This window comes from Lissotriton vulgaris, chromosome 5, assembly GCF_964263255.1.
Source record: "Lissotriton vulgaris chromosome 5, aLisVul1.2, whole genome shotgun sequence".
NCBI classification, from domain to species: domain Eukaryota; kingdom Metazoa; phylum Chordata; class Amphibia; order Caudata; family Salamandridae; genus Lissotriton; species Lissotriton vulgaris.
Window position 1 is genome coordinate 665,935,834 of NC_141693.1, and position 26,750 is coordinate 665,962,583.

A 26,750-nucleotide genomic window follows, 5' to 3' on the forward strand; every position below is an offset into this window, starting at 1 on the left:
CCTCGACCTCCCGTGGGACCGGGACCGGGACCTGGAGCGGCGCGGGGCCGAGTGCCTCAGCTCGAGACGCTTGCGGGACCGCTCCCGCCTAGCCTTCGACGTCAGGGCCCGGCAGTCGGCGCAGGTTCGATCGTCGTGGTCGAGGCCTAAGCACTTCAGGCACCGGCGATGGGGGTCCGTGACCGACATGAGTCGGCCGCACTTCGAACAAGGCTTGAACCCGGGCATCCCTGGCACCGATAGTCGAGACAGTCGACTAAAGAGAAGATCAAAAAAGGATCAAAATTTTTCAGTCAAAAAGTGACTGGGGGTAGAGCTTCTTCCGGATCTGCGCTAGCTGGCGCGGAAAAAAGAAAAACTGACGTCAGCGCGCATGGGCGCCGTCTAAGTACTCCGACGACGTCATCCCGGCGCTCACGACGCTGACGACTGACGCGGAGCCGCAGACGACGCCTACCGGCGCGCAGGGGTATTGCTACGCAAAAGTTTCCGGATCCAGTCTGACGCCTGGGGATATTCTAAGGTAAGGAATCTATCACTAACGTGTCTCTTTCAGATAGAGAAACTTACCTTTAATGGGGTAGCATCCACTGCTCGACTAATCTGTGGCTGGTTGAGGACAAGTTTGTCTTTGGAGCACTGTTTATGTACCTGCTACATATGTCTGCCTCACAGCACAAGCATATAAGGCAGAAGAGGCAAGTCAACAGTAAATCATCAAGATAAAAAAGAAATAGAGTGGGCCAACATGAAACAGACCAGCACCAACCAATGCCTGCACACAAGTAAAAACTCCTTTCTAATCTTGGCTGTCGGGTAAAGGAGTGGAGGAATAAACATGTAAGCAAACATTTTAAAAGGTAACACTGTGATGGTGGTAATTAAACATAATGAGTTATAACAAATGCAAGGTAGTGGGTCCGGGCAACCCAGAAATACAAGGAACTAAGAGGAGCATCGTCAAATCAAATAATGCATAAGTTCCTATATACAATTGCAACTAAAATGCAGTTACTCAACTAAAAGTAATCAGGAGTGTACGCGCCACTGGACCATAGAAATAGGGCATAGGAGCAAAGGTGGTGGGGTTGACCGCCCACAGAACACACCAACAACATTCAAATTAAAGATTTCGCTTTGGCCTTCATAAAGTCAGGACACTCCCTGTCCACAAGTGGAAACTCCTTTCTACACATTGCTATGGGGAAAAATGTTATGAAGGAATAAACCCAAACCAATAATAAATATGCCACAGTGTGATGGTAGTAATTAAAATTGGGATTTTATACTAATAATTGGTGGGGCTTAGCAACCTGGGAATACAGGAACTAAAAATGAGATTTTCAGTTCAAATACTCCAGGATACTGCATAAAATAAAACCTTACGAAGAGCACACTTCTTGAAAAGTTACCTGCACAGATTTGGCGCTGATGGTAGTAGGAATTATTTTATGCCTTGAGGGAGCCGAAATGGGGCGAGGCCTCTTCACTTCTGGTTCCTCTATCATTTGAAAGCCATGGTCTTCCTCCTGGTAATAGTGTCCTGTGCTTCTACAGCGACCCCGGTGGGCTGAATCCTGTTCAAGTGCCAAAGAGAAGGGGGTTTGTGCTGCAGTTGGGCTGGTAGGGGGAGAGCCACTGGTCACAGTAGAATCAGAAGCAGAACTAACCTGCTGCTTATGCTTGAACTTAATTGAGTCACTTCTTTTAGGAGGGGTTGGGGGAGTGGATGCCCTGTCTACTTTAGAAGTTTGTGGGGAGTGGCTCAGCATCTGATTGGGTAATAAATTGTCCATTTTAAGATTATGTGGTCGTTTGAATGTGTCCGGATCAAATATGGATTTTCTTTGAACAGGCTTTTTGTAAACTGAGAATTTTTCAGTTTCCACTGAAGAAGCATTCACCATTACTTTTGGCCATGTACCTCCATTGTGTTTCGATCCGTGTACCTTACCCAACGAGGTTTCCACAACAATGCACTCTGTGTTGTCATATGGCAACCTTCTAGTGTCCATATCAACCACAGTGTACCCATGTTCTTCATAAATATCTGTACCATAAGAGCTGAGGCTGTGTTCTGAATTGCTGTGGTAACTGTGCAATGAGGTTCCGTGTGGGTCCACAGCCAAACTAGAGAAACCCTTGGAGTTGAAATATATATCATTTGTATGATCACTCTCCACTTTCTTGATATCTGTTCGGAAGAGATCAGTCTGGGTCGAGCTGTTATGCTTCAAGTTGATTTTATTTTGTGCATGAACATCACATGAATGGACTCTGCAGTTTGAGTTTTTTTCCCTATCCTTGAAATTTTCAAATAGGTTTTGACCACTCCACGAGGAACACTGCGGAAACACCTACATGAGACAGAAAAAGAAGGTAAGAATGCTCAGCCAGTTTAAGTAATATTATGTCTTTTTTTCAAAAGCATGCTAACAATTTTAAGAAGCAAACCCCTTTGGTAGCGTCCCTCTACTAAAGACCCTGAGGAGATAAGACTCCTTGTTAGCAGTCTCTTTAATTGAAATTATTCCACCATTTAATGTACTGTAAAGGTTTATGATTTGTCACTTCTCTTTACCTCACATTCTAGATGAGAGTTCATCTAAAATTAGCATTCTCGTGACTAAAGAATTAATTTTTACAACACATTTGTATCTTAGGAAGGAGAAAGAGAAAAATGAATAAGATCCCAAAAAGAGAAGATGAAAAGACAATTTACATGGTGAAACGGGGAAAAACATATAGTAAACAAATGCTCTTTATTTTGTTATAATTTCAATGTATATTGACTAAGGAAATCTCTTAGCTGAAGCACTGTATATTGCTTCTTTTTTTACTACACATTTCCATCTCTTCAATTATCTTTTGATAAACCCATGTTTGAACCTCCATAACCAAGCTCTATAACTACCCCTCTTCAAACTTGTCACATTCAAGGAAAACAGCGGGGTATTTATAGTCTCTGATGGAATTAAATCTATCTGTCTCCTCAACTTCCTCAGCAGCCTATAAAGAAGCTCTTTTTCAGTTTTCCCACAGATTAATAAAGTATTCCCTAGCTTTAAAGTAACTGTCCATTCTCCCACTAAACTGCCTATTCCTATATTTATAGACATTTGTTACGAGTAATATGAATCACAGCTGATAGTTTAAGTGTAATGCTGCAGTTCTGCAGCAAACAGGTGTTACTACAACCCATTTTAATGACACCCAATGTACCCTTTTTGGAGAGATGAATCGAAGGTTTGGCCCTTATAGGTGCTTGTACTTGTGACATTCAGGTTACATACTGATGTCTTAGGCAAGTGCTTAACTGTCTGAGCAATTTTGCTAGCGAGAAACTACAGAATTGATTTATCAAGGTATGTCACAAAAAATGTAGAATGGAACCCTCACCACAGTCATTTCAAAGATACCTCCGAAGGGCCTTGGCTTTTATTTTCATTTTTACTTACCTTCATGAGGGACAGACTGAGGGAATCCCGACAGTTTCTTAACAAAGCTTCACACTCAGTTAGTGATTTATTATCTAGTGCAATTCCATTGATCTGAAGGGAAAGGACATTACAAAAATTAAACTTTTAAATACTTCTCACTGAAAGATTATTTTTAAAGTAATATCTGTTACTGGCTCTGTATAGATTAGTGCTTAGACAGGTACAGAGAGAACATTTTTATGCAGCAATCATTCATGCTTACTCATTTTACCGTAAACTGCAGTTGGAAGGACTCTACAGTGCTTTTGAATCATAACTGATGCAATATACAGTCAATAGGTAATGCTGAGCAGGAACTGAACCATTGGAGTCAATGGGGTAACCCTATGTCCCTCAGAACCTGGGTATCAGTGAAAATGTCTACAATTGGTTCCATCAGGAAGAACAATTGCATGGTACATGTAGAACATTAGTCCATAAGTACAAAGTCTAATATATTCTTTTATAGACTTTGAATGGAACACACAAACAAAGATAATTCTTAATTCAACCGTAATATTTACTCATTCATATATGGCTGACACATCTTATCAATATCAACACAAAAGTAACATATAGATAAAGTGATTGGGGTGAGCAAAGTGATATGAGCGACAATGTGATGGTATATGTAATGTGTATAAGACATACAAATGTATATACAAAAATGTAAAACAATCAAGAATTGTCCCTTCAAGTTTTTAAAATATTTTCAGCGACCCCTTTTTATCTACATCTCCGATGGGGCTGGGAAAATTGATGCACATGAATTGAAATGACCGTCGAAGATTCGACCCTGAAGTACGCGTGAATGAGAGTGCGTCATGGCGGATCTTCCTTCTGACTAAAAACAGCTGTGGGCAGCCAAAACCAAGAATTGGTAAATGCTCCAACACATCAAAAAATGTATTAATGGTGGATGGCTTGAGCCCAAAAAATCATGAATCAGGTACCCACGGTGGAAACCTGTGGTGATTATTTCATAAAGGTTCCAGAAACGCAAATATAGGGGCGGTGGTGTACGACTTACCACTCTAAAAGTCAAGGCAATAGTCCACCTTTCAGGTTGGAATCTTGTCTGAAGTACGGTATCAGAGACAAGGAGATCTTAATGGGCCACTTTCTAGTTGGGATCTTGCATCCAAGAAGCACAATGAATGTGCAGCCTGCTCAGTGCGGAAAAGGCGGAACTGGAAGCTGGGGGGTTCAGGCCCAAAAAAGGACAGTGTGTGTCAGTTGCAAGATGGTATGGATTAAAGGATGGCATCCAATATAAGTGATGTAAGCACTTGTCTCTTGTTTGACCTACCAGCAGCTTTAGATATAAATAGACCAGTTGCGGACTAGCAGCCTCTGCCATTGACTGGATCCGGTCCTTAACAGACTAGTTAGACAGCTGTTTGGTTTATTTTAGAGTAGAGTGAAGACATGGAATGGAAGAGAGTAAGGAAGGGGATTGCCACATAGATCCTTCTTGTCAATTGGTTTTTCATATATGTTGCGTCTTCTGGTACCTTCTTTTATTTTTATATGTATCCTCTCGATTACATCAAAATGTTTTCAACACCACATCCAGATTTCAGCAATACATGATGATAGACTGAATTTAAAGCAACTAGCTAAAGATTACAATGGAAGAAACAAATCAAGAATGCAGAAGACTGTGATGAGTATTGGCTTTTGTCACAGTGACTGGGCATATACCCCCGAGAAATAATAAAATATAAGTGTTACAGAATGGAAATGACGCACTACATGCTGAGTAAAATTAAAGTCTCCATTAAGTGAATTAAAGTCTTTATTAGGTGCATGTAACAACCACCAGGACAGAGGCCCCTGGATTAACCGGCATAAACATTCAGCAAACAATAAGTAAATGGCACATTCCAAGTCTAAATTTTATATGCATATTTTAACCACTTATTGCTGCTAGTTTACTCTATTGCCACCTCTCAATTCGCTGCTCTTTGTATTTTGCATTGCTGCTGCACAATCAATTATTGCCACGTTTTAACGGAGACACCGACTTTCACTCTGAGTCGGGTGTCCTTTGGGGGTATTCTTACCTTTGCGCTGCCACTTCTCCGACTCTCCTCGGTCCCCGCAGCTTTCATAGCTGATTCAGGGGAGGGAGTCTCAATCACCCAAAATACTCACTTCCTATAGGACACTAGACCGCCGCCAATTTAGCAAGTTGCCATTCTAGTGTTCTGCTTCAGCACCTCCCGCGTTAGGATTTAAACCGGGATGGCGCCGACGAGCTTTTAACAGGTATAGGTTGCGTTTGGCAGGAGCACCAGCCAGTACTTTAATTATTTCAACTATTTTAACCACTTACTGCTGCTGGTTTACTCTATTTTACTCTATTGCCACCTCTCACTTCGCTGCTCTTTGTATTTTGCATTGCTGCTGCACAATCAATTATTGCCCTTTTCTAATTGAGACACAGACTTTCAGTCTGAGTCGGATGTCCTTTGGGGAGTATTCTTACCTTTGCACTGCCACTTCTCCGATTCTCCTCAGTTCCCTGCAGCTTCCATAGCTGATTGAGGGGAAGGAGTCTCAATCACCCAGAATACTCATTTCCCATAGGACGCTAGACCGCTGCCATTTTAGGAAGTTGCCATTCTAGTGTCCTGCTTCAGCACCTCCCAGGTTAGGATTTAAACCAGAATGGCGCAGACACGCAGTGGACGAGCGCAGCAGGCGCACCTAAGGTAAGCCCGTCTGCAACCGGCCAGGACCAGGGGCCAGGAACCATGCTCAAATTGAACGGGCTCCTGCCAATTTGATGGTATACTCAAATAAGTAACTTGAAGCCCTTAAGGGAGCTACTCACCCTTCCTGTCTGCACTCCCTGGTTGCCAATGGTTCTCTGAATTGCCACATTTGCGGCTTTATGACAGAGAAATTGGCCCAACTAACAAATTATACAGGGCTGGGGAAAGGTTACACAAAACACTGGAAGATGGGGCTTATCAACTGTAGATCCCTCCCAAAACACTCAGAGATCAAGATATTGCCCCTAAGAGCTTGCATGTTCTTCCCACTAGCATAGAGCAGGCCGCAACTCCCCCTCCTCCAACCATGGTTTCGTTTCCCAAACTAAGCAAAGAAAAGACTGGCTTCCCTTCTTCAGAACATCAAATCTGGGTATCCCATAGACCCAGCTCCGCCTTATATTCTTGCCCAGGGGGGAAACTGTGTTCAAAACCAACTCACCAGCCTTATCTCTCTATCTTTTGAAACCAAGAAAGTACCTAAAGAGTGGAAGCATGCCATTGTAAAAGCATTGTTCTCAACTAGACCCCGTGGTTATGGCAAACTACCGCCCGATCTCATTACTGCCCATCTTGGGAAACATCGCAGAGAAACATGTGAAAAGTGCTATTTCACAGTTCCAGGATGACAATGGCATTCTACACAAGACCCAGATGGACTTTCGGCCAGAGCATAGTACGGAGTCAGCTCTACTCTGTGTCACAGAAAAATGTAAATGTATTCTAGACCAAGGAGGAGCAACTGCCTCGTACTATTAGACCTTAGCGCGACCTTTGACACAGTAGACCACACAATCCTTGTAAATATGCTCAAAACAGTTGGGATTAGAGGTACAGCCAACAAATGGGTGGCCTAGTTTCTGAGCGACAGATCCTTTCAGTGTATGGAGGCTAGCATTCTGTCAGACACTTTTTCAGCCCCTTGGGGAGTTCCTCAAGGATCCTCCTTGAGTCCAACCCTCTTTAATGTTTTTTATGTTTATATGAACCCGCAGGCTCACATAGTACAAGAGTTTGGACTCTCCATTGTATCATATGCCGATGACACGCAGTTAGTGATGTCAATTACGGACTCCCATAACTCCAACCATGGACAAATTGGAACCTGGATGGCGGATTGCAGTCTTAAGCTAAACGGGGAAAAAACTAGCTTATGATCATGGCCAGCAATTTTAACCCTCGCTTAGAGATCCTCTGGGCAGCAAACTGAAGCCCACCGCCCACCTTGAAAATGCTCCATAAAAATCCTGGGGATGTGGCTTGATCAGAATTTAACTATGGAGATAATACAAAAAACATGCGTTGGTATCTTCCCGATGCTTATGAAAATTCTTGGCCTTCTACCAGAGAACTCAAGAAGGACAGTGGTACAAGCCCTGGTGGTCTTGAGACTTGATTATGGAAACTCCCTATACCTTGGATCACCTAAATATGTCACCGATAGGTTACAGGTTGTACAGAACACAGCATCGAGACTACTTCTTAATATACCTAGGAATCAGTCAGCTAGAGCAGCATTGAAAGAGCTACAATGGTTACCAGTCCAGACCAGGATTAAGTTCAAATCTCTCTGATTAGCACATAGAGCCATGTATGGGAGAGTTCCAGCCATGCTACAAACCCTGATCTCCCCCTACTTACCCCGCCGCTGTCCAGATCAGGCTTGAATTTTTTATGACCACATATAAGAATAAACAGGTCAAGGTGGGGAGGAAGATCGTTTGCAAATCTGGTGCCCAAACTCTGGAATAGTATGGATCCAGAGTTGCGACTGACTGATAATGAACAGTCCTTTAGAAAGAAACTCAAGACCTGGCTGTTCCCCTAAACGCCCACTCCAGACAGCTGTCCTTACCTGTTATAGCATTGGGATGCCCGCGGGTAGCCATGCGCTCTATAAATCCCTAAACCTAACCCTAAGAGAGGCTTTGGACTCAACTCTTTGACCCCCCTAATGCATATTCACATAAAATACCAGAACCCAACAAATGGAACAAAACAAACAAAAAGAAAATAGGAATAATGTCGAGTCCATCCACCAAACTAAGACCATGATGACATGGCTATATTTTATATGCCCACTCCGGAAGACAAATGATTATATGATAATATCTTGCAATTTCCTGGATACAGTAACTTCATTTGTGACATATATTGCATTTTATTGTATGGTTAATAAAAACCTTTACAAAAGATTAAAGAAAGGTGAACAACATGCAGATAAAACCAAGAATTTATATCACAAGTGCCTATTGCCCTAGTTCTTGTAGGTCTTCCTGCGTCTGGTGCAATAAAAAGTTTATCAATGAACAAAATAGGCGGCCACGGGCCTAGTGCAGGACAGGGCGTAAAAAGTGACTCGCTAGGGTGACGTGATTCTTTAAATAATTAAAAGCAATAGAAAAAGTTCTTTAAAATGAGTTAGGGCAGCAGACAAGGCACCAAGGAGGACCGGCTTGACAATGATGCTCAAAGTAATATGCAAATGTTGCATAACACAGTACTTAAAGTGCGATAATCTGCTGAGCTGTGGCGGAAGGCAGGCGGTTTCTTTTGCTCAAAGTGTGCCTTGTGCAGCCCAAGAAGTAAAGTGTGATGCATCTCAAGAAAAGTGGCAAGGTCAGCTGCCTTGTTTGTACAGATGGTTATGGCAGCCGGCGCGGAGGGTGAACTATTTGATGTTTGAGAGGAAGATAGTTCAGTGTTAGTACAGTTGGCTGAGTCCAGTTTACTTGCTGCAGTTCGAAGAAGTTTGACCGTTTTAATGTTTAGTGATGTATTTGCTGGGTTTAGGCTAGCGATCACTGCCTGCAGGCATGTACGCATGCCTAGCTGGATGAAGTCAACTCGTAGAAGAGTTCTCCATTGCGCCAGGAGTTGACGACAGCTGTATAGGATGTGGCTTAGGGTTTCTTTACCTTTTCCGCATAGGCGGCAGCTAATGTGGTGGGTAGCTAGACCGCGTCAGGGCCAGGAAGTGGGCATGGAAGTTCCACTTGCCCATTTTCAATGCCACAAGCCCAAGTTTGATCTATATAGGGTAGGTGCAGATGATGTAGCACTGCTGCTTGGGTTGGGAATATGAGTTTATGACTGACCACGCATGAGAGCGCTTGCACAGGGTTGTCATGTATTCTAATTTTTACAGTTTATTCGACTATTTGGGCTGCTAAACTCTTAAAGACCTGTTGTGAGAGGTGTTTGTTCCAAGATTCAGAAAGACAGAATTCAGACAGTTTGGCCTTGAGGTGTTGTTTGTATGCAAATGACCTTGAGTCACAATGCTCACGTTCACGCCAGATTAGGCCATGCTTGGTGTTAGGTGGTGCCTGTCTGTGCCTGTGGCAGAAGTTGAGGAAGCAGCTGTCTCTGACCCAGTGCTGTCTTGTGATGTTGAACTCATGTCTCACTTGCGCCAGTGATGCTATTTTAGGGAGACGCAGAGTGGATTTGCATATTTTGGTGACCAGTTTGTCTACGGGTCCCTGCTTTCTTGGATGACTTTGCTCCCGTATGTTAGAGTTGGTGTGATTTTAGCTTTTATCACCTAGAGTGGGGGGTCAAAGCTAGGGCCTTGTAGTTTTGGCACAATAGATGACAGGGTGAAACATTCGGCTAGAGCCCTTGTTCTTTACGGTGGATATGTGAGTGACCATTTGCGGTCTAGCACAAATTTTAAGTATTTGTAGTGCTTACTGTGCTGGAGCCTGGTGCCCTTGAGCAGCCACCGATGAACCTGATGTGGCTTTTGGCTAAATACAACAGTTTTTGTCTTTTCCTGTTTTATTTCCAGCATGTTCTTGCCGGTGTAGTAATTTAAGGGGGTCAAGAGCCGTTGAAGGCCAAGCTCTGTCTGACTGAGAAGCACCAGGTCATCCGCACAGAGCAGATGTGGCAAGCTTTGACCTCCTGGCTAAGGTGGGTGGCAATCTGTTATGTCGAGTTGCTGTGACATGGAAGCTATGTATAAATTAAATAGCAGGAGCGCCAGCCCACAGCCTTGCTTCAGTTCAGAGTTCGTGGGGATCAACCTTGAAATACAGGAGCCGTCTCCTAGTCTGATTCGAACCCATGTGTTGGGGTGTTCTCACTAGGTCATCTGGCAGCCCCCAGTCCTGCAATTTACGTCAAGGATGCCCTTTTGGAATCAGGGCCTAAACAACTAAGAGTAACATTCGCAAGAATGTTCACGACACAAAATAGAACCAATCGATTTTGCCTCCACACACGCTACACATCCAATCAGTACTACAGAAAAAAGTTCTTTGTTCCACCACTTACCCCAAACCTCTCACAGACAGCTGAAACTTCCATTCATTCTTCTTAATGTATATCTATTGGGCAGACACCCTTCCCCTCAAGCGCTGGGATGCTTCCGAGTAGCCATGCGCTATATAAGAACCTTCCAATTCCAATTCCAATTCCAATTCCAATTCCCTCACGTTATCCTCAGGTACAGAAAAAGTTCCCATTCCAGGTGTTAACACCTTAGATCAAAGCCCCCTTCCTCTAAGAATTGTGAAGGGAGACACTTCAGCATCAGTAATATGCTTGGTGTATATAGCCTACAACAACTTCCTCGCCTTTTGAGCACCACCTAGCTTATTAGAGATAGATAATTGCTAATTGTCTTAAATGACTCTGCTGCAGCTGTCAACAAAACCATTACTCCTGGGATGATACAATGAGGCCTTAGTTGTTTGATGGCCCAAATACTCCATGAAACTACCAAACTCACAGTAGATAAACTGGGCTCCATTGTCATAGCAAAGCTCAACAGGAATCCTCTATCTGGGGAACACTTTCCCGAAGCATAATATTCATAACAATGGCATTCTTCACAAACATTCTGTACAATAAGAGTAAGAATTCACAACTATCATAAAATATTTGCACACTCGTTTGGCAGCGAAGACACCTTGCACTAACAGGAATGGGAATAGTAACCTGTGGCTTTGTACTGACAGCCCATGGCACGCATTCACAAATGGAATGTTCAACACACCTGTCTACACTAGGCCACTAGAAACCTTTCCAATACTCTCCATGGTCGTCATGCCTATATGACCCTAAAGTGCCAAACTTAAAAAAGAACAACCATTATGCGACCATGCCTTAAAACCTCTGACAACTCCATCGCGTTATGGTGATAAGGAGCCACATCTTTGTTCAAGACCTTGGCCACAGGTCAACCTTGAGAAACCAACACTTTGACACTAGTTAATACCGTATCACTACTTAAGGTCTCCTTCCAATGTGATTCCAATATAGCACCATTTGTGTAAGATTTCACAGAACACACAATGACATGATTACATGATTCATCATCGCAGGCAAGAAGTACAGTAATTATGCATTTAGCTTTAGTGTAGCAACTCTGGATGCACCTTACAATTCACCATGAAATGCCTGCTTTGGTTATTGGGTTCCTCCTATGAGGTTTATCAAAAGCTACAAAGAGCTGATTAGTTTCGCAGAAGAGCTTAGTTCTCGATATGTAGTACACAAGAGACCATTTGATGGCTAAGTTGTGCAATACCCTTTCTGCTATGGAATCTGGTTGTGGAAAAAGATACAGGTTGCTCAATGGTCTGGTTGAAGTGGAATGGTGAAACCCATTGACAAGAACTCTGGATCATTTCTAAGGACTACTGTGTCTTTGTACATATGAATTCATGTTTGTTGAATAGTGGGAGTATACAACTCAATGATGCATTTGAGCGATGTTACAGCTGCTAAGAAACCACCTTTCAGGAAGGAAACTGTAGGTTGCAAGGGTGGAGGGGTTTAAAAGGACAGAACCATAAGTCTTACAAGACTTGGTTTCACACAGGGGCTGAGGGTGTTACCCTTTTGATCCCTCTTTAAACACATTGATGACAGTCATTTTTTAAGAGCAATCTCCACTCGAGGCCAGAGACACTTGGTGGATATTATCCCTGTTCGCCTGCCTGCCACATTGGAGAGAACGCTGATCTGGGGCTGATATTCGGACCTAACTGTGGGACTGCGAGGACCAGGTTGCTTAGCGCCAGAGTCACCGGGCGCACCTGGGTCCTCTTCCCGCTCCGCCTCCCCATTTAGTTACGCTCATTCACGCGCACGTGGGACGCGCACTGGCGTGCGCCGGGCTAAGCCCGGGCAAAGGGCGGGCCGTCTGAGGCCGCCAGAGGTCTAAGAGGATGGGCCGGGCCCTTTCTATTTAATTTTTGGGTACATTTTGTGGCTTTTAGATATTAGTTTAACCCACCTATACACTGAGTAATATGGCTCTTCGCTCGAGGAAGGGGAGAAATGTAACCCTCTCTACTACTGGTGGAGTAGTTACTGGTACTATGGACCAATTTCTATAACGGGCTACGGTAAGCTTAGAGAAAGAAATAGCCCTGACAGAGAAAGGATTGTCCTTAGATCTAGTGACAGGAAAGCGCTCATCTTTGGGCCCTATTGGGGCAATTGTTTCCCCCGTAACCCGAACACATGATCCAATAGCTGTACAGAGCTCTATATTCTGTCCTTTGTTGGCAGAGCCGAACACAGTAGAAACTCGTGCTATTTTAAATTCCACTATCATTCGTTCAGCTTTCAGTTAAACTCCTAAGTCCCCTTCGCCACATAGACCCTCTATAAAAACCCCAAGCCTGGGACAAACGAAAAGTAATAGACCCATTGCAATACAAAAAAATAGTAAAAGGAAAAGAGGGGGAGGTATTCAGAAGGGGAGCTCAGCTAAAATACCGAAGATATGGCGGCCACTCACCGGAGAGTATTAATTCTGGCGATTTTAACCTCTGGCCGAATGGTTCCCTTGACACAGGTCTGGCCAATATTATCCAATCATGTGAGGGGCTGGGACTGCGTCAACAAGTCTCTGTAGCCACCCACTCAGGGGGACATATGCTGGATCTCGTCTTTGCCGTAGATGAGCAGCTATATATGGGGGATGTTCTCCCGATGGACTGGACTGACCACTTTTTGGTCAAATTCTTTCTAAATATGGCCAGCCGGGACAAAAGGGAAGGCAAGCAGAGGACGAACTTTGTGGGCAGAGACTGGAGGGCCTTGGTACAGATGAAAGGTCTTGTGGAAGTGTTCTTAGTGGAAGTCTGCCTCTTGCCGGAGGCCCAGGTGGATGAGAACTACACCGCTCTCTGTAAAGAGATCACTTTGACCCTGGACTCCCTTGTGCCTCGCAAGTCCTTGGTCCTAGGCCATCTGCCCCCTGGTTTGAGGAGGAGTTGAAAAAACTAAAGCTTGAGTGTAATCGGGCCGATAGAACTTGGGAGGCGGAAATATCTAGTTGAGGATAAAAAAGCTTGGAGAGCAAAGATTGTGGAATATAGAAAGGTCATCAAGAGAGCGAAGGCTGATTTCTTTGCCTCAATGATACTCAGGGCTTCAAATAGCTCTCGCTGTATTTTTAAAATCCTTAACAGCCTGACTAAACCTGAATGCTGTTAAAATGAATTCCTGCCATCCCAGAGGCACTGCGATAGTCTCGCCGACTTTTTCCGTGATAAAGTCGCTAATATCATTGAGGAGTTGGAGAAGACATCCTCTCCGTTGAAAGTAGTGAATGAGCAGCTATCCCTCACTAAAGACATGGGTGAGGTGGCAGAGAGTGACAGTACGGTGGAGGTTGCCCTGGGGGCACTTTCGGAATTTCCCCTTCTACAGATTGAGGATTTTTACAAGTTAGCAGACAGTATCGTGTCTGGCTCCCCCCTGGACCCATTGCCTTGTAAAATTTGGAAGGAGTTCAGGGCAGAACTCTTTCCACTACTGTGTAAGATCTGTAATCAGTCTCTTGGAGATGGGGTGGTGTCAAGCCAATGGAAGCAGGCGTTAGTAACGCCGTTGCTAAAAAAAATGCTCCCTTGATCCAGAATGTCTAAAAAAACTTTAGACCAATATCCCTTCTCCCTTTCCCGGGCCAAAATAGTTGAACGGGTAGTAAGTGGCACACTGTCCGTGCATTTAGAACAGGCTAAACATCTGGAGGAGGAGCAGTTTGGGTTCCGACCGGCTCATGGTACTGAGACTGTATTGGTGACCGTAATGGATGAGCTTCGTGGGCGGGCAGACAGGGGTCAGGCAGCTGTGTTGATTCTGCTGGACCTGTCTGCCGCCTTCGATACGGTCAACCACAACATCCTTCTGAGCCGGTTGAGAGAGGTGGGAGTGACTGGGGTGGCCCTTAGGTGGTTTCACTCTTTTCTCTCAGGGAGACAGCAGGCGGTCTCTCTTCCCCCTTACCAATCTACCTCCACTCAGGTTCTACATGGGGTACCTCAGGGCTCGGCCATCAGCCCCATTCTTTTTAATGTCTACTTGAGACCCTTGCTGGAGATCATCAATTGATATAACATCAAGGTCATCAATTACACTGATGATACGTAACTCATTCTCTCCCTGGAGGGAGAGCAGTCCATCTCAGTAGAAGGGCTCCATTGATGTTTAGAAGACATGTCTCAGTGGTTGAGGGAGAATTCATTACAGTTCAACATAGCCAAAACAGAGCTGATGCATTTTGAGGTGCGCAGGCACTCAGCAGGGCCGCCCAGGAACCTTTGGCCCCCAGAGTTCCCCAATCCTGGCCAGTCGGTCAGGACAGTGCGTAACCTGGGGGTAACATTTGATTGTAACCTCTCCTCGGAGGCACACGTGGCGAAGGAGGTGAGTTGCTGCCTGGCTATTATTCATTCGTTGAGGAAGATCTTTCCTCTTTTACCCCACCAAGCCCGCGTCCTGATAGCACGCAGCACGATTCTTAGTCGGGTGGACTATTGTAATTCCCTGCTCCTTGAATCCCCCACATTCCTTTTAGACAGGTTACAGAGGATGCAATCTGCCACGGCCAAACTGGTACGAGGCTGGCCGAGGAGGTCTTTTGCCTCTGGAGCACTGGCGGAGTTGCACTGGCCCCTGTGAGACAGAGAATTAAATGTAAGTCCCTGTGCCTAGTGTTTAAGGCTCTACATGGGAAAGGACCTGTCTCTTTCCAGCGAAAATTTGAATGGTGCGTTCCTAACAGAATGCTTCGTTCCTCTGGGGGCAAGCTTATAAAAGTCCCCAGTTTCAAAAAAGCTAGAGCAGGGGGTAGATCATTTGGGGTCGCTGCAGCCAGGCTGTGGAATACCCCAACTATTGCACTTAGACAACATGATGATCTTCTTGCTTTCAGAAAGAACTTAAAAACTTGGCTATTCCCTAAGAACTAGGTCTGTGTTCTACGCCTCCTTCCCTGTCGTTATGGTTGTTGTGTTACTAGCGCCAAGATGCCTGTCGGGTGATAGTGCGCTTTAGAAATTCTATAAATAAATAAATAAACTGCCAAATACAGAGTCCCCAGCCTCTCAGTCCATCTACGGGGCTTTTGGCTTTTACTAACCCTGCCCCTGACTGTAGTGTAAATGATGAGTTCTTGGGAAAAATGGAAATACTTGTAAAATCTTTGATGCTGCCCCTACTCGAGCGAAAACGAATGATTAATACCAAACTAGACCAGTTAGAAAATTAGTATTAACTAATTCCAGTACACTGGATAAGCTATCTATAGTAAGGGAGAATACTAAGGCTCCAGTGACTGCTACCCAGATTCAAGGGTCTGGTGGCGGCTCAGGGGCGGCCCAACCTGTTACCATTAATAAGCCTTTAAGTAAAACTCCAGCCCCTATTAATGCTGCCCCCCAGCACTGTCCTAGTATATCTGTCCGTTCCCCAGTGACAACCCAGGCTTTATTAAATAAGCCAGATTCATCACCTAAACAAATGGCACAAGTTTCCAGTAACATGGAGACAAAAACATTATTACTGGACCTGCCACCCGAAGCTAACCCTCTAGTGGTTGTTTTAGCCGGTGTCCCGGTTTTAGAAGAGCAGTCCAAGGAACCTTTTACCTCACTTAAAATTACACAGACCGTTACCCCCCAAATCTCGAGTGAGATTATTATGGTAAGAAGGACTCCATGGCTGGGTAGAACGGTGAAAACAATAAAAGGTGACTGCGTAGTGGTGACCTTTAGAGACCCAAGTTCTGTCACTCTTATATGTGCATGGATTAATCAAGCGTCGGAATCCACTATCCAGTCACTCCCGTTATCTTTCTTTTACCCACCGTATTGTATGGGGGAATCTAAGGGGAGGTCTGACGAATGGACAAGAATAGAAAGGAGGGGAGGGAATAGGGGAATTGGGGCAGACCAGGTCCTATGCAATTCCCAGATACTTTTCATAGCTATAATCGCCACAGCTGCCTAGAGGCAGTAGACTGACTGTCCCTTCCAACTTAGGAACGAGGAAATTGCATACATCAGGTGGAGGGTATAGGAGGGCTTCAAGAACCTGTAGAGTTGTTAATTTGTGATCAACTTAATACCCTACATGATTGCTGCCCTGCGGAGAATAAAGCTGTGGGGTTTCAAGATAATATGGACTACGATGGGATAAATCGCCTGTGTACTCCTACTACACCAGGGAGTGGTAAATTAATTCATAACACAGCGCCAACAAGGCCAGCAGATGTTACATCCCGGGGTTTCAAGATAATATGGACTACGATGGGATAAATCGCCTGTGTACTCCTACTACACCAGGAAGTGGGAAATTAATTCATAACACAGCGCCAACAAGGCCAGCAGATGTTACATCCCGGATAATTAATGAAGCCCCTGAACCCGGAATAGAAACCTGCTGCAGATGGTATTATCTAGCTAGTTGGAACATCGCCGGCTGGAACAGCAAAGTGGACTCTCTTGGGTGGGGTGACTTTGTTAATAAATGCGATTTATTATGTTTACAAGAGACGTGGAGTGAGGAAGATATTCACTATGAGGGATTGGTTTCCTTTAACCTACCAGCACAGGGATCGACCATGGGTAGAACAAAGGCGGACTTCTCATTTTACTTTCTGTCAATCTCCCAGTGCAAGTTATAAAACATGAAACGGTTGGCTGTCACTCCCAAGTGTTATGGCTACGACATAAAAATGGCCGTAATGTTTTGTTGATTAACCATTATAACAATTTGTTTGACTCCTCACGTTTATCTGCAGTAGTCAATGAACTAGAGAAGGCCCTCGATATGATCTGCCTTGAAGTTCGTGTTAATTTTACATTTATTTGGGGGGGGACTTCAATATTCCAACGTGCCCTTTATCATTAACCAAGGTATGTGGGCTCAATGATGATAGAGGTGAGGGCTGCATCCATTTTATTCATAGTACTTATGGAGAATCATTGAACTCTGTTATGGCAAAATATGATCTTGTTGTATTGCAGACTGCCAAAGATAGGGAGGGAAATCCTGTCCCAACTTTTACTGGCAGAAACGCTGCCACTGTTATTGGCCATCTGTTGATCTCAGAGGATATTAGTTTACACTGTGACACCCCTGTCGTATTGGATCTTGCGGTCAGCGACCATAATTGTATTAAGTTGGTATTATTCATTTGGGGTAATAAGGTACTGGCAGCCAAAACTGCTGTTAACGATATTGTCCCCTGTAGACCAAATGGCCATAGGATTAAGAGGCGAGGAGTCAATTCTGAAAAACTTTTGGTTAAAATCGTGGTAGCTTGTTTGCCCGAGTTGTCTAATTGCCTGGATGGGAATACAGACTCTGTGGGCATTTTAACGAGCTTCAAAAAGATCAGTACCCTAAATGATAACATCCTGACCACCTCAAAGTGTAGTAACAAGAAAGTAATGATAGGATGGTTTGACTCCGCATGCACTGAGTACCTGCGGAAGCTTAAGAAGGCTCTATCTAGTAGACCTAGGGATAGGTTGGCTATTATAAATCTCAGGGTCGTATACAAACAACAGCTGAAGCGAAGTAAGTGCGAACTACAGGAGGAAGCCTGGAGTAATCTGACCAGGGCTGTAGAACTATCAAAAAGCAAACTCTTTTGGGACACTGTTAACTGTCCCTTCCTTAAGAGTGATGACACCCTAGTTCTAACTGCCCAAGTTAGCGAGGAATGTTGGGTTTCCCACTTTACCAGTATTTTTGACTCAAAGGGAGTGGTTAATTCATTTACCGGGGAAGACGACCCATGGTCGATTGTCCCCCTAAACATTAGAGGTAGAGAATGCCATCAGGAGTAGCAAGGGAGGGAAAGCCCCCGACCCAGACGGGGTTCCAATCGACCTATTTAAGGCCGATATGGTACTGTGGGGCCCCGTCCTGACCAAAGTTTTCAATGCGGCAGTAATGGAAAGCACCCCGCGTACCTGGGAGGAATCTATAATCATTCCCATATTAAAAAAGGGAGATAGGTCAGACGCAAAAAACTATCGACCTATTTCCCTTTTAGATTCATCCCTTAAGACCATGCGTAGGGTGTTGATGTCTAGGCTAAAGGAGTGGGCAGAGGAAAGCGGAATCCTTGCGCGTTCTCAATATGGGTTCCGAAAGGGTCTCGGGACCATTGAACAGTGCATAAACTTAGATCTCATAATAGGGAAGTATACACGCGCTAAGCAGGGCTTGCTTTTTATCTGCTTTGCAGACTTAAGTAGCGCGTTCGATCTAGTCGATCATGCCCTTTTATGGTCAACGCTACTAGAACTAGGTGCCCCCGCCGGGATTATCCACTTCCTGGCCAGACTATATTCTAAACTATCTGCTCGTATAAGGTATGATCAAGCTGGAGAATGTACCGATAGAATTAGGGTCAATTTAGGCATAAGACAGGGCTGTGTCCTCACGCCCCTTCTTTTTTCCCTTTTTATTAATGCAATTGACGCAGAGCTTAAGCTGGTCAACTCTGACGCCCCACAAGTAGACGGCCAAGCTATTCCGGTTCTGCTTTATGCAGATGATTCTGTGCTTCTATCGAGAACCCCTTGTGGTTTGCAGAGATTAATGGATAAGTTTGCAGGTTTTATCAAGGGAAGGAAATTAAAGATTAATAATACTAAAACATTCATTATGTCATGCGGCAAAAAAATGAGGAAGTTGAGAGCCTTTTATATTGAGGGCCAAAAAATACAAACTGTAAAAAAATTCTGTTATCTAGGCATAACTTTTAGTAGCAATGGTATGTGGTTACAGGAGATAACCAATGTTAAAGCTAAGATGTCCAAAAGTGCCTTTGGAGTATTCAAATTTGCGACTGAGTTGGGGGATCGCCGCATATACGACATGTTGCATATATACCGTCAAAGATATGTTTCAATTGCACTTTACGGATCTGGTGTATGGGGGTTTTGTCGTCATGGGGCTCTGCAAGCTGAAGAAAATTGCTTTTTTTTAAAAACTGCTTTGCTTGCCCATGTCAGCCTCCACTGAGATAATACACCAGGAAGTAGGGTTGGAATATTTGTCTGACTTAATCAGTTTAAGACTTTTAATGGTATGGAGAGCAATTTGGCAGAAGGAAGAAACTAGTTTAACTAGAAGTATTATTAGTGACTGCCTTCGCCTAGATAAAAGCCAGCTGATTCCCTGGATTAACTATGTTGTAACAACTGTTAGGACTTATTTAATGTGAACATCATGGATAATCCAGATAGTCTAACTGTTATCCCCAAGAAAGAGCTTAAGTGTATCTATATGAGGAAGAAAGCCCAAGCACGTAGAAACGCTAAGATGCTGTTAACAATCCCTCAGTATTATTACTCCAACATGGTTACTACTGGCTTTCAAAACTATTTAATGGTAGTCACCAGGCCATCCCATCGGTTTGTCCTCACTAGATTAAGACTCGGAATCGTACATTACCTGGTGGCGTTCCCTCATATAAAAAAACATCCTTCTATACCTTGCCCCTGTGATGGGATTACGAAATGGAGTACTGTGCATTTTCTCTTTATTTGTAACTTATACTTGCACCTGCGCATCACTTATCTTAAACCCTTGTTTAAAAAATATGCAGTAATGACCGTAAAATCTGCCATGAGGTTGCTTTTCTCTTTAAAAGAACCAGATATATCTTTTTTCACAGCTATGTACCTTTTGAAATCAATGGCTGCTAGGAAAAGTATGGTCTTTTAAAAAATCTTGATAACCCACTGCTATAGGGATTTGCTCTATGTCTGCATTTTTAACCATGTCTTTTTAAACTTGTTCCTTTTAATGATAATTGTATCAGAGCTCGATTCCAATGGATTGTATTTTGTAAATATTTTATGTGCTTTCATGATTAATTTTTAATGATTGAATAAAGCTTTTGAACTTGAAGAGCAATCTCGGTTTTGCAAACTATATCTTGGACCCTGACATTTAAAGGGTCTAGATGTTTTGAAATACAGTTGTGATCAAATCTCATTTACTTGTTTGAATAACATGCACATGTAGGAGACCTATATGCCTCACCCAGTAGGGCCATGTATTGATGAGGAAGGTTTAGGTAGTCATACTACCAAGACCTCACAAGAAAAAAATCACTAGATTGAACTGCTTGTGGTCCGAGTGCCTGATTTGGCTGTTTATTGAGTGAGACGGTCCGGCATTATCGGCAGCTTCTTGTTGGGACTGATATACATCTCCATGATAATCAAGCAGAAGAGCTGTCTGGCCAAAGGGGATCCACATACCTTGGATGGTGATGTTGTCAAGAAGGGCGTCCCCAGCCAGTGAGTGATGCTTCGGTGGTGATGGTCAACTATGGAAGTGCATCCAAGAAAAACCTGCTGAGCAACAGTTTCTTGCTGCTCCCCCACTGCAGAGAACACAAAGTGTTGGCCTTTACCAACATCAGATCCTCCTAATAACTCAATGCTTAAGGCCACTGCCTCGCAAGGCAATTTTGGAGTGGGTGCATATGAAGGGCAAGCAGTACAATTGCAGTGCAGGAAGCCATCCTATTCAAGAGCTTCAATAAAGTTCTTAAAGGGAGTAGATGAACTGAGTGCCAAAAGGGGACGCAGTTGTTGGAATGCCATCATCCACGCTTGGCGGGTTGTGATAGGCTTTCCCAATAGCAGCATTTAACACTGAGCAAAAGAAGGCTTGGATCTGTTGAGGTGGGATTTCTTAGTGTTTAATGAGCACCTTACGCTGTTTACTAGGGGCACAGCTGACTGACTGTGTGATAAACACTACTGTCTGCTGCCTCTGCTGCTCTTGATTAGTCAGTTGTTGCGGTATGGAAAGCCATGAATTGCCCTATACAATCTATTCACCACCACCAGGCAGTTCATGAACATCACTGCATCTGTACTGACACTGAATATTAGGACTTTGAATTAAAGTGTTGCCTACCTGTGATGTGTAGAGTAGATGGGGCACTGCTTTATTTGTAAAAAAAAAAAAAGTTCAGGACCCTTGTCAAGGAGGCCACGTATGCTTACACAGCATATTGCAGCTGACAGTGCTGCTGATTACAGTAATAACACAAATACTAGCCATTGCACTCCTACAAGTGTGACCCTTCAGACTATTCCAGGCTCCCAAAGCAATACCAATGGCTTTAAATTAGACAAACAGCACCACTATGTGGCAGACTGTTATAAGTGTCTGTGTTGACAATTAAGTACCAGTGCCAAGCACTTGAAACCAGAGGCTCAAATTCAGCATAGAATAGAAAAATGGAGTGGTATCCTTATAGACTGGTACTGTCATGCAGACCCCTTAGCAAAACAGCAGGATGATATCCTGCAGAATTACCAAATGAAAGTGCTACCATATGATGAACTGCTTTAGCAGCCTCAGCTCTGGAAACGGCTAAAGGGAACTGTCCATCTCTGGAATAATAAAGTCCCGCAAGTACCCACCCATGCTAGCTGGTGTAGTGGCAAAGGCTGCATTACCCCCTTTTGGAGCAGTGCTTGAATCTATTCCTCCAGGAGAGTGAGGTTCTCTTGGCTGAGGGTGAAGCAGAAGGGCAGCATGTTTTGGAGAGGAATTCTAAGAAGTAACCCTGCTGCACTTTAGCTAGAACCAATGGTTTTAGGAGATTGCCTCCAAGCATGTATCAAGATCTTTTAGTCAACTTACTGACAGGTGTTTTGTGATCGGGAGAGCACAGGCAAGCCAATGTTTGGAGAGAGACACCCTTGCCAGAGCCACCTCTGTCCCTACACTTGTCTTTTCCCACATCTCCTTTACTTGAGACCCAAAGAAATGTTTCTCAACAGGATGCTGGTGTTAATACTACAGGAAGCAGGTACCGCAGCATCTTGTGCATAACAGGTATTCGTCTTGGAGCTGATCCTCTCCTCGGCTACCTTTACACCACAAACATCTGAGAGGAAACCAGACAAACCACTTAATATGGCAGGAAGAGACATGAACAAGCATTAGTAAAGGCAAAAAAAGTAAATCTTTGGGACCTATTAGCTTTGCAAATTTTTTTCCTAATATGTTACTTTATATACACTGCATATTTTACGTACCAAAGACTTTGAAGTTGATAACTTTGTATACTTTTTTTTTTTACTTAACTTACTTTACAAAGTATTGGCAAAGCCAAGAGGACTTGGCTGTAAAAGTCTGAGCTACTGGGATTTAAGTTTGTATGGTCCATGTGAGCTGAGTAGCATTTAGATGCCAAAGTGAGTTCTGGGAGGGAGTTCATAATGAGGCAGAAAACACGATCTTGTGAAATGCTAAAACAAAAACAAAAAAAAGTAGCACCACAAAAAAAAGACGAGTGGAAGGACACAAATAATGCTCCAAGGGAAGGACAAACGCAAAAAGAGGGAGGAAAGCCCACACAAGCTAATGAATAAGAAGCAAGCAAATGAGTGACAATGATGTCCACCAATGGAAAATAATGGGTAGATTAAGCCCATAGTGAGTTAACAATACATCTAGCAACAGACATCGTAAGCGCTGTCTAATAGGCGAGACCTAACAACTAGCAAACTAATCAATCCTGAGCACCTAGAAATCATCACAAGGGTCAAACTGTTCAGGGCTATACCCACAAGCAAAACAGTGGGTTGCTGAAACAAGTTCACAATTACTCAACAGCAAAATATCTTACAAGGACTCAATAACACACCTACTTAGGAAAAGGCTTGAGTGGTTAGCTTTAAAAAATGCACACACAACCATTGGTTACAATAGCAAAAGACTAAATTACAGATTCAAAGGCATTTTGGAGGCCACCTTAGAAATGGAATATTTGTAATTCTGCGGCACATTACTCTGTTGTGACGCAAAATCAAACCTCACAAATTCTAAAGGTGTCCTTCAGAGTCCCCCAATACAGGCAGTGTCTTAAAGAATATTTTATTGGCTTTTATAAACTGTTTTCCAACAAACACAGGGTACATCACCGTTCAGGTGGAGGCAAACTACTTAAATATCACATGCTTCATTTCTATGATATAATCTCGAACTGCTTAAGTGTGAAAAAGTAAGCTTTCAAGTGCGTTGTGCATCTGGACAGATTTCCAAGAAAGTGGTGTCAGAGGGTTTCAACATAGCCCTATTTTTTTTTCCTTTTATTGAACTTTATTAAGTGTAAATAGCAGTACAGCACATGGACTTAGAAACTTACAGTATACAGCATATACATTCACATATTTACAAGGAGATGGCACATTAAAGCTGTTGTGCCCAGGGCAGTTCATTAGTACGTTCATCACGTTACAATAGAACAAAGAGTACCCACAGTATACATCACATATATTTCAGTGAACTGCACCAGTTTCTTCTCCATCAACAACCACTGTGATATAGTTTTATTAACGTTACTGGTTCGTTGGTTTAATACAGTTATGAAGGGGTGATTCATTTCCCACTCACATTATGAGCATCTGAATGTGTGGTACTGAGGTTAACAGCAGGATGTATCGTGAATGCTTAATCAGATTGATTACACAGATATGTCAGTAGTGGATCCCAGATGTCCCGGGGATGTGATGAGGGGCATAATAGCTCTGCGTAGATGGAGAGCTGGTCCTTACAGTATATTAGATTAGTAAGCCATTCCTTAAACAAGGGAGCACGACCCCGACCCCATCTACAGGCCACCCACCTCTTGGCCAGTAGCATACTCAGGGCACAGAACTTCCTACACGCCAGCGTCAGTTCTTCTGTGTAGCCCAATAATGCTACTATAGGGGACGCTGTAATGTGTATTCGAGTCATTTCAGATATCCCGCTCAGCACTTCTGCCCAAAATTTCTGTATGCCTTCGCACTGCCATGCCAAATGTAGAAATCCTGCACCTACACTCTTATATTAATCGCTTTGGTCGTTATCACGCAGCTTATACCTGTACAGCCGCCTAGGGGTGTAGTGAACACGTTGAATGAATTTAAGATGTATAATTCTTAGCCAACTGCTCACTGTGATAGCCTCTGCTTGCTAACAGCAGTTATCGCACTGCTTATCTGTGAGTGTGGAGTCGATTTATAGTTTCCATCCCCTTCTAGCCTTTTGCTGCATGCATGGGCGTTCCAGTAAAGCCAAGCGGTATTACCTAGACATCACGTGTGTTGCCCCATTTAAAGGAGGGAGTGTAGTGTGTCACATTTAGAGGGTTCCTGTGGAAACGCGGGAGTGTTGGGCTTGATCTCGTGACGTAGCCCAATGTACATGAAGATTTCCAGAGGAGTACCGCCGTCCCATCCAATCAGTGGTGGTCTATTCTTGAATGTCCCATCCTGATACAGATCCCCAAGGGTATTTAGTTTGTGTTCTTTAAGCATTTTCCTACAGGGTGCTTCATGGGTAACCGGGGCAAGGTATAGGCATGGGAAAGGTATCAATTGAGAGTACAGGAAGGGCGTTCCCACTTTTTTGGCTATGTGCTTCCATGCTAGGTTTGTACATTCTACGGTGGAATGCTTGGTGCTCCATTCCGGGAAGTCTGCTCCAAGAAATGCAGTCAAGGGCAATCAAACCAAATATCCCTACTCTATAGCCAAGTGGGGAATAAAGGGTGGGGGATGGAGCCAGTAGATGGCATGATGCGCCTGGGCACACAGAAGTAAAGCTCCATGTCGGTTGCCTCATATCCCTTACGTGAATATGGGAGGGTCAATGTCTGCCAGCTGATTCGGGGCTGTTTACCTCCCCATGCAAGCCTGATGAGTTGGGAGTTGATGGCATTGAAAAAGGGGCGGCCTGGGTGGTATGGTATGTTGGTGAATAAATAAAGTAATTTAGGCAGGATTATAATTTTCATCTGTGATATCCTGCCTGCAAGGGATAGCGGCATGGATATCCAGCAAATAATTGAAGTAGTAATGACATCTAATGCAGAGCCATAATTTGCCTTCAGCATCTCACCCGTTGCAGGCAATCCTCACTCCCAGGTATTTTATTTCCAAGTCACACCATGTGAGTGGGATTTCTAGAGGGAATTTTGGTGTATACTGAGTCAGTGGGAAAATCTGAGACTTGCTTCAGTTGACTCGTATCCCAGAGATGTCCCCAAAACTAATGAATTCTCTGAGTACAGGGTTCATGCTCAAACTTAGTTCCTGTAGGTACAAGGTGATGTCATCAGCATCAAGTGAAACTAGGATGCGTCTCGAGGGGTATGGCATGGCATATTCCCTGTGGTGCTGACGTAGTTTGGTAGACAATGGCTCATTGGCAAGAGCGAATAATAGGGGTGATGGGGGACACCCCTGCCAGGTGCTTCTAGAAATCTGGAAAGGGGCAGAATGTAGGCCATTAACCTGTGCAAAGGCCATGGGTTGATTGTACAGTACCGTTATCCAGTTAAGGAATGCAGCTGGTAGGCCCATTCTGCTCAGAATTGCAAGTAGGTAGTCCCATTCTAGTGAATCAAATGCTTTTGTTGCATCAATTAATACAGCTACAGTGATGGACTCAGGGTCAATGTCCTGCAGAAGCGCAAAGATAGGGCACAAGTTGTGTGACGTTGCCCTCCCAGGTACAAACCCTGCTTGATCAGGCAGCACCAACTCCTCCATCAGCAAGCTAAGCCAGTTGGCTAATATTTCAGCTAGGATTTGAGTCACAATGTATTAAGAAGCAGGGTCTGTAAGCATCACATTTGGTGGCGTCTTCACCTAATTTGAGGAGCAATATGATTAAGGCCTGTCGCACGGATTTCGGAAGAGCACCCTTCTCACTTGCTTCCTCAAATACCCTTTTGAGACTAGGGACCAGCTCATCTACATAACATTTATAAAAATCAACTGGTAGGCCTATGGGGCATGGGGCTTTGGCGTAATTGCAGGATGGCCTCCCGCACTTCATCCTACTCGATACCTGCCTCAAGGAACTCTCTGCGGCTCTCACTGATCCAGCAGAGAGCTGTATCCTCAAAGTATGCTGCCACATCAATCTGCCCAGATCTTTGCATCCTGTACAGTTGTTGGTAGTGGGAAGTGAATGCATTTAGTATTACTGTAGGGTTAGTGTTTATTTCGCCGGTCTCATTTTCTATTCTGAAAATGTTATTTATGAACCGGGAGCTCTTACTGTTTCTGCGAGAGCCCTGCCAGGTCTCTCGCCATCTCCGTACGCACAGGCATGAGTATATTTAGAGCGATGTGTAACCAAATGATGTACAAAGTTCCCCAGGGAATAATGTTAGTATGGCTGAAGAGTCTCT

At 43.9% G+C, this 26,750-nt stretch overlaps 1 protein-coding gene across 8 annotated transcripts in view; it reads right to left on the reverse strand.

The window, feature by feature from the left end:
- DLG5 (discs large MAGUK scaffold protein 5) overlaps positions 1–26,750 on the reverse strand; it is a 1,254,082-nt gene that overhangs the window by 801,324 nt on the left and 426,008 nt on the right. For all 8 annotated transcript variants that reach the window (XM_086922111.1, XM_086922103.1, XM_086922109.1 and 5 more), the window contains 2 exons: positions 3,459–3,551; positions 1,413–2,357 (listed from right to left, as the gene is read on the reverse strand). In XM_086922111.1, coding sequence (XP_086778237.1) covers positions 1,413–2,357; positions 3,459–3,551 — 1,038 coding nt within the window. The remainder of the gene's footprint in view (positions 1–1,412; positions 2,358–3,458; positions 3,552–26,750) is intronic.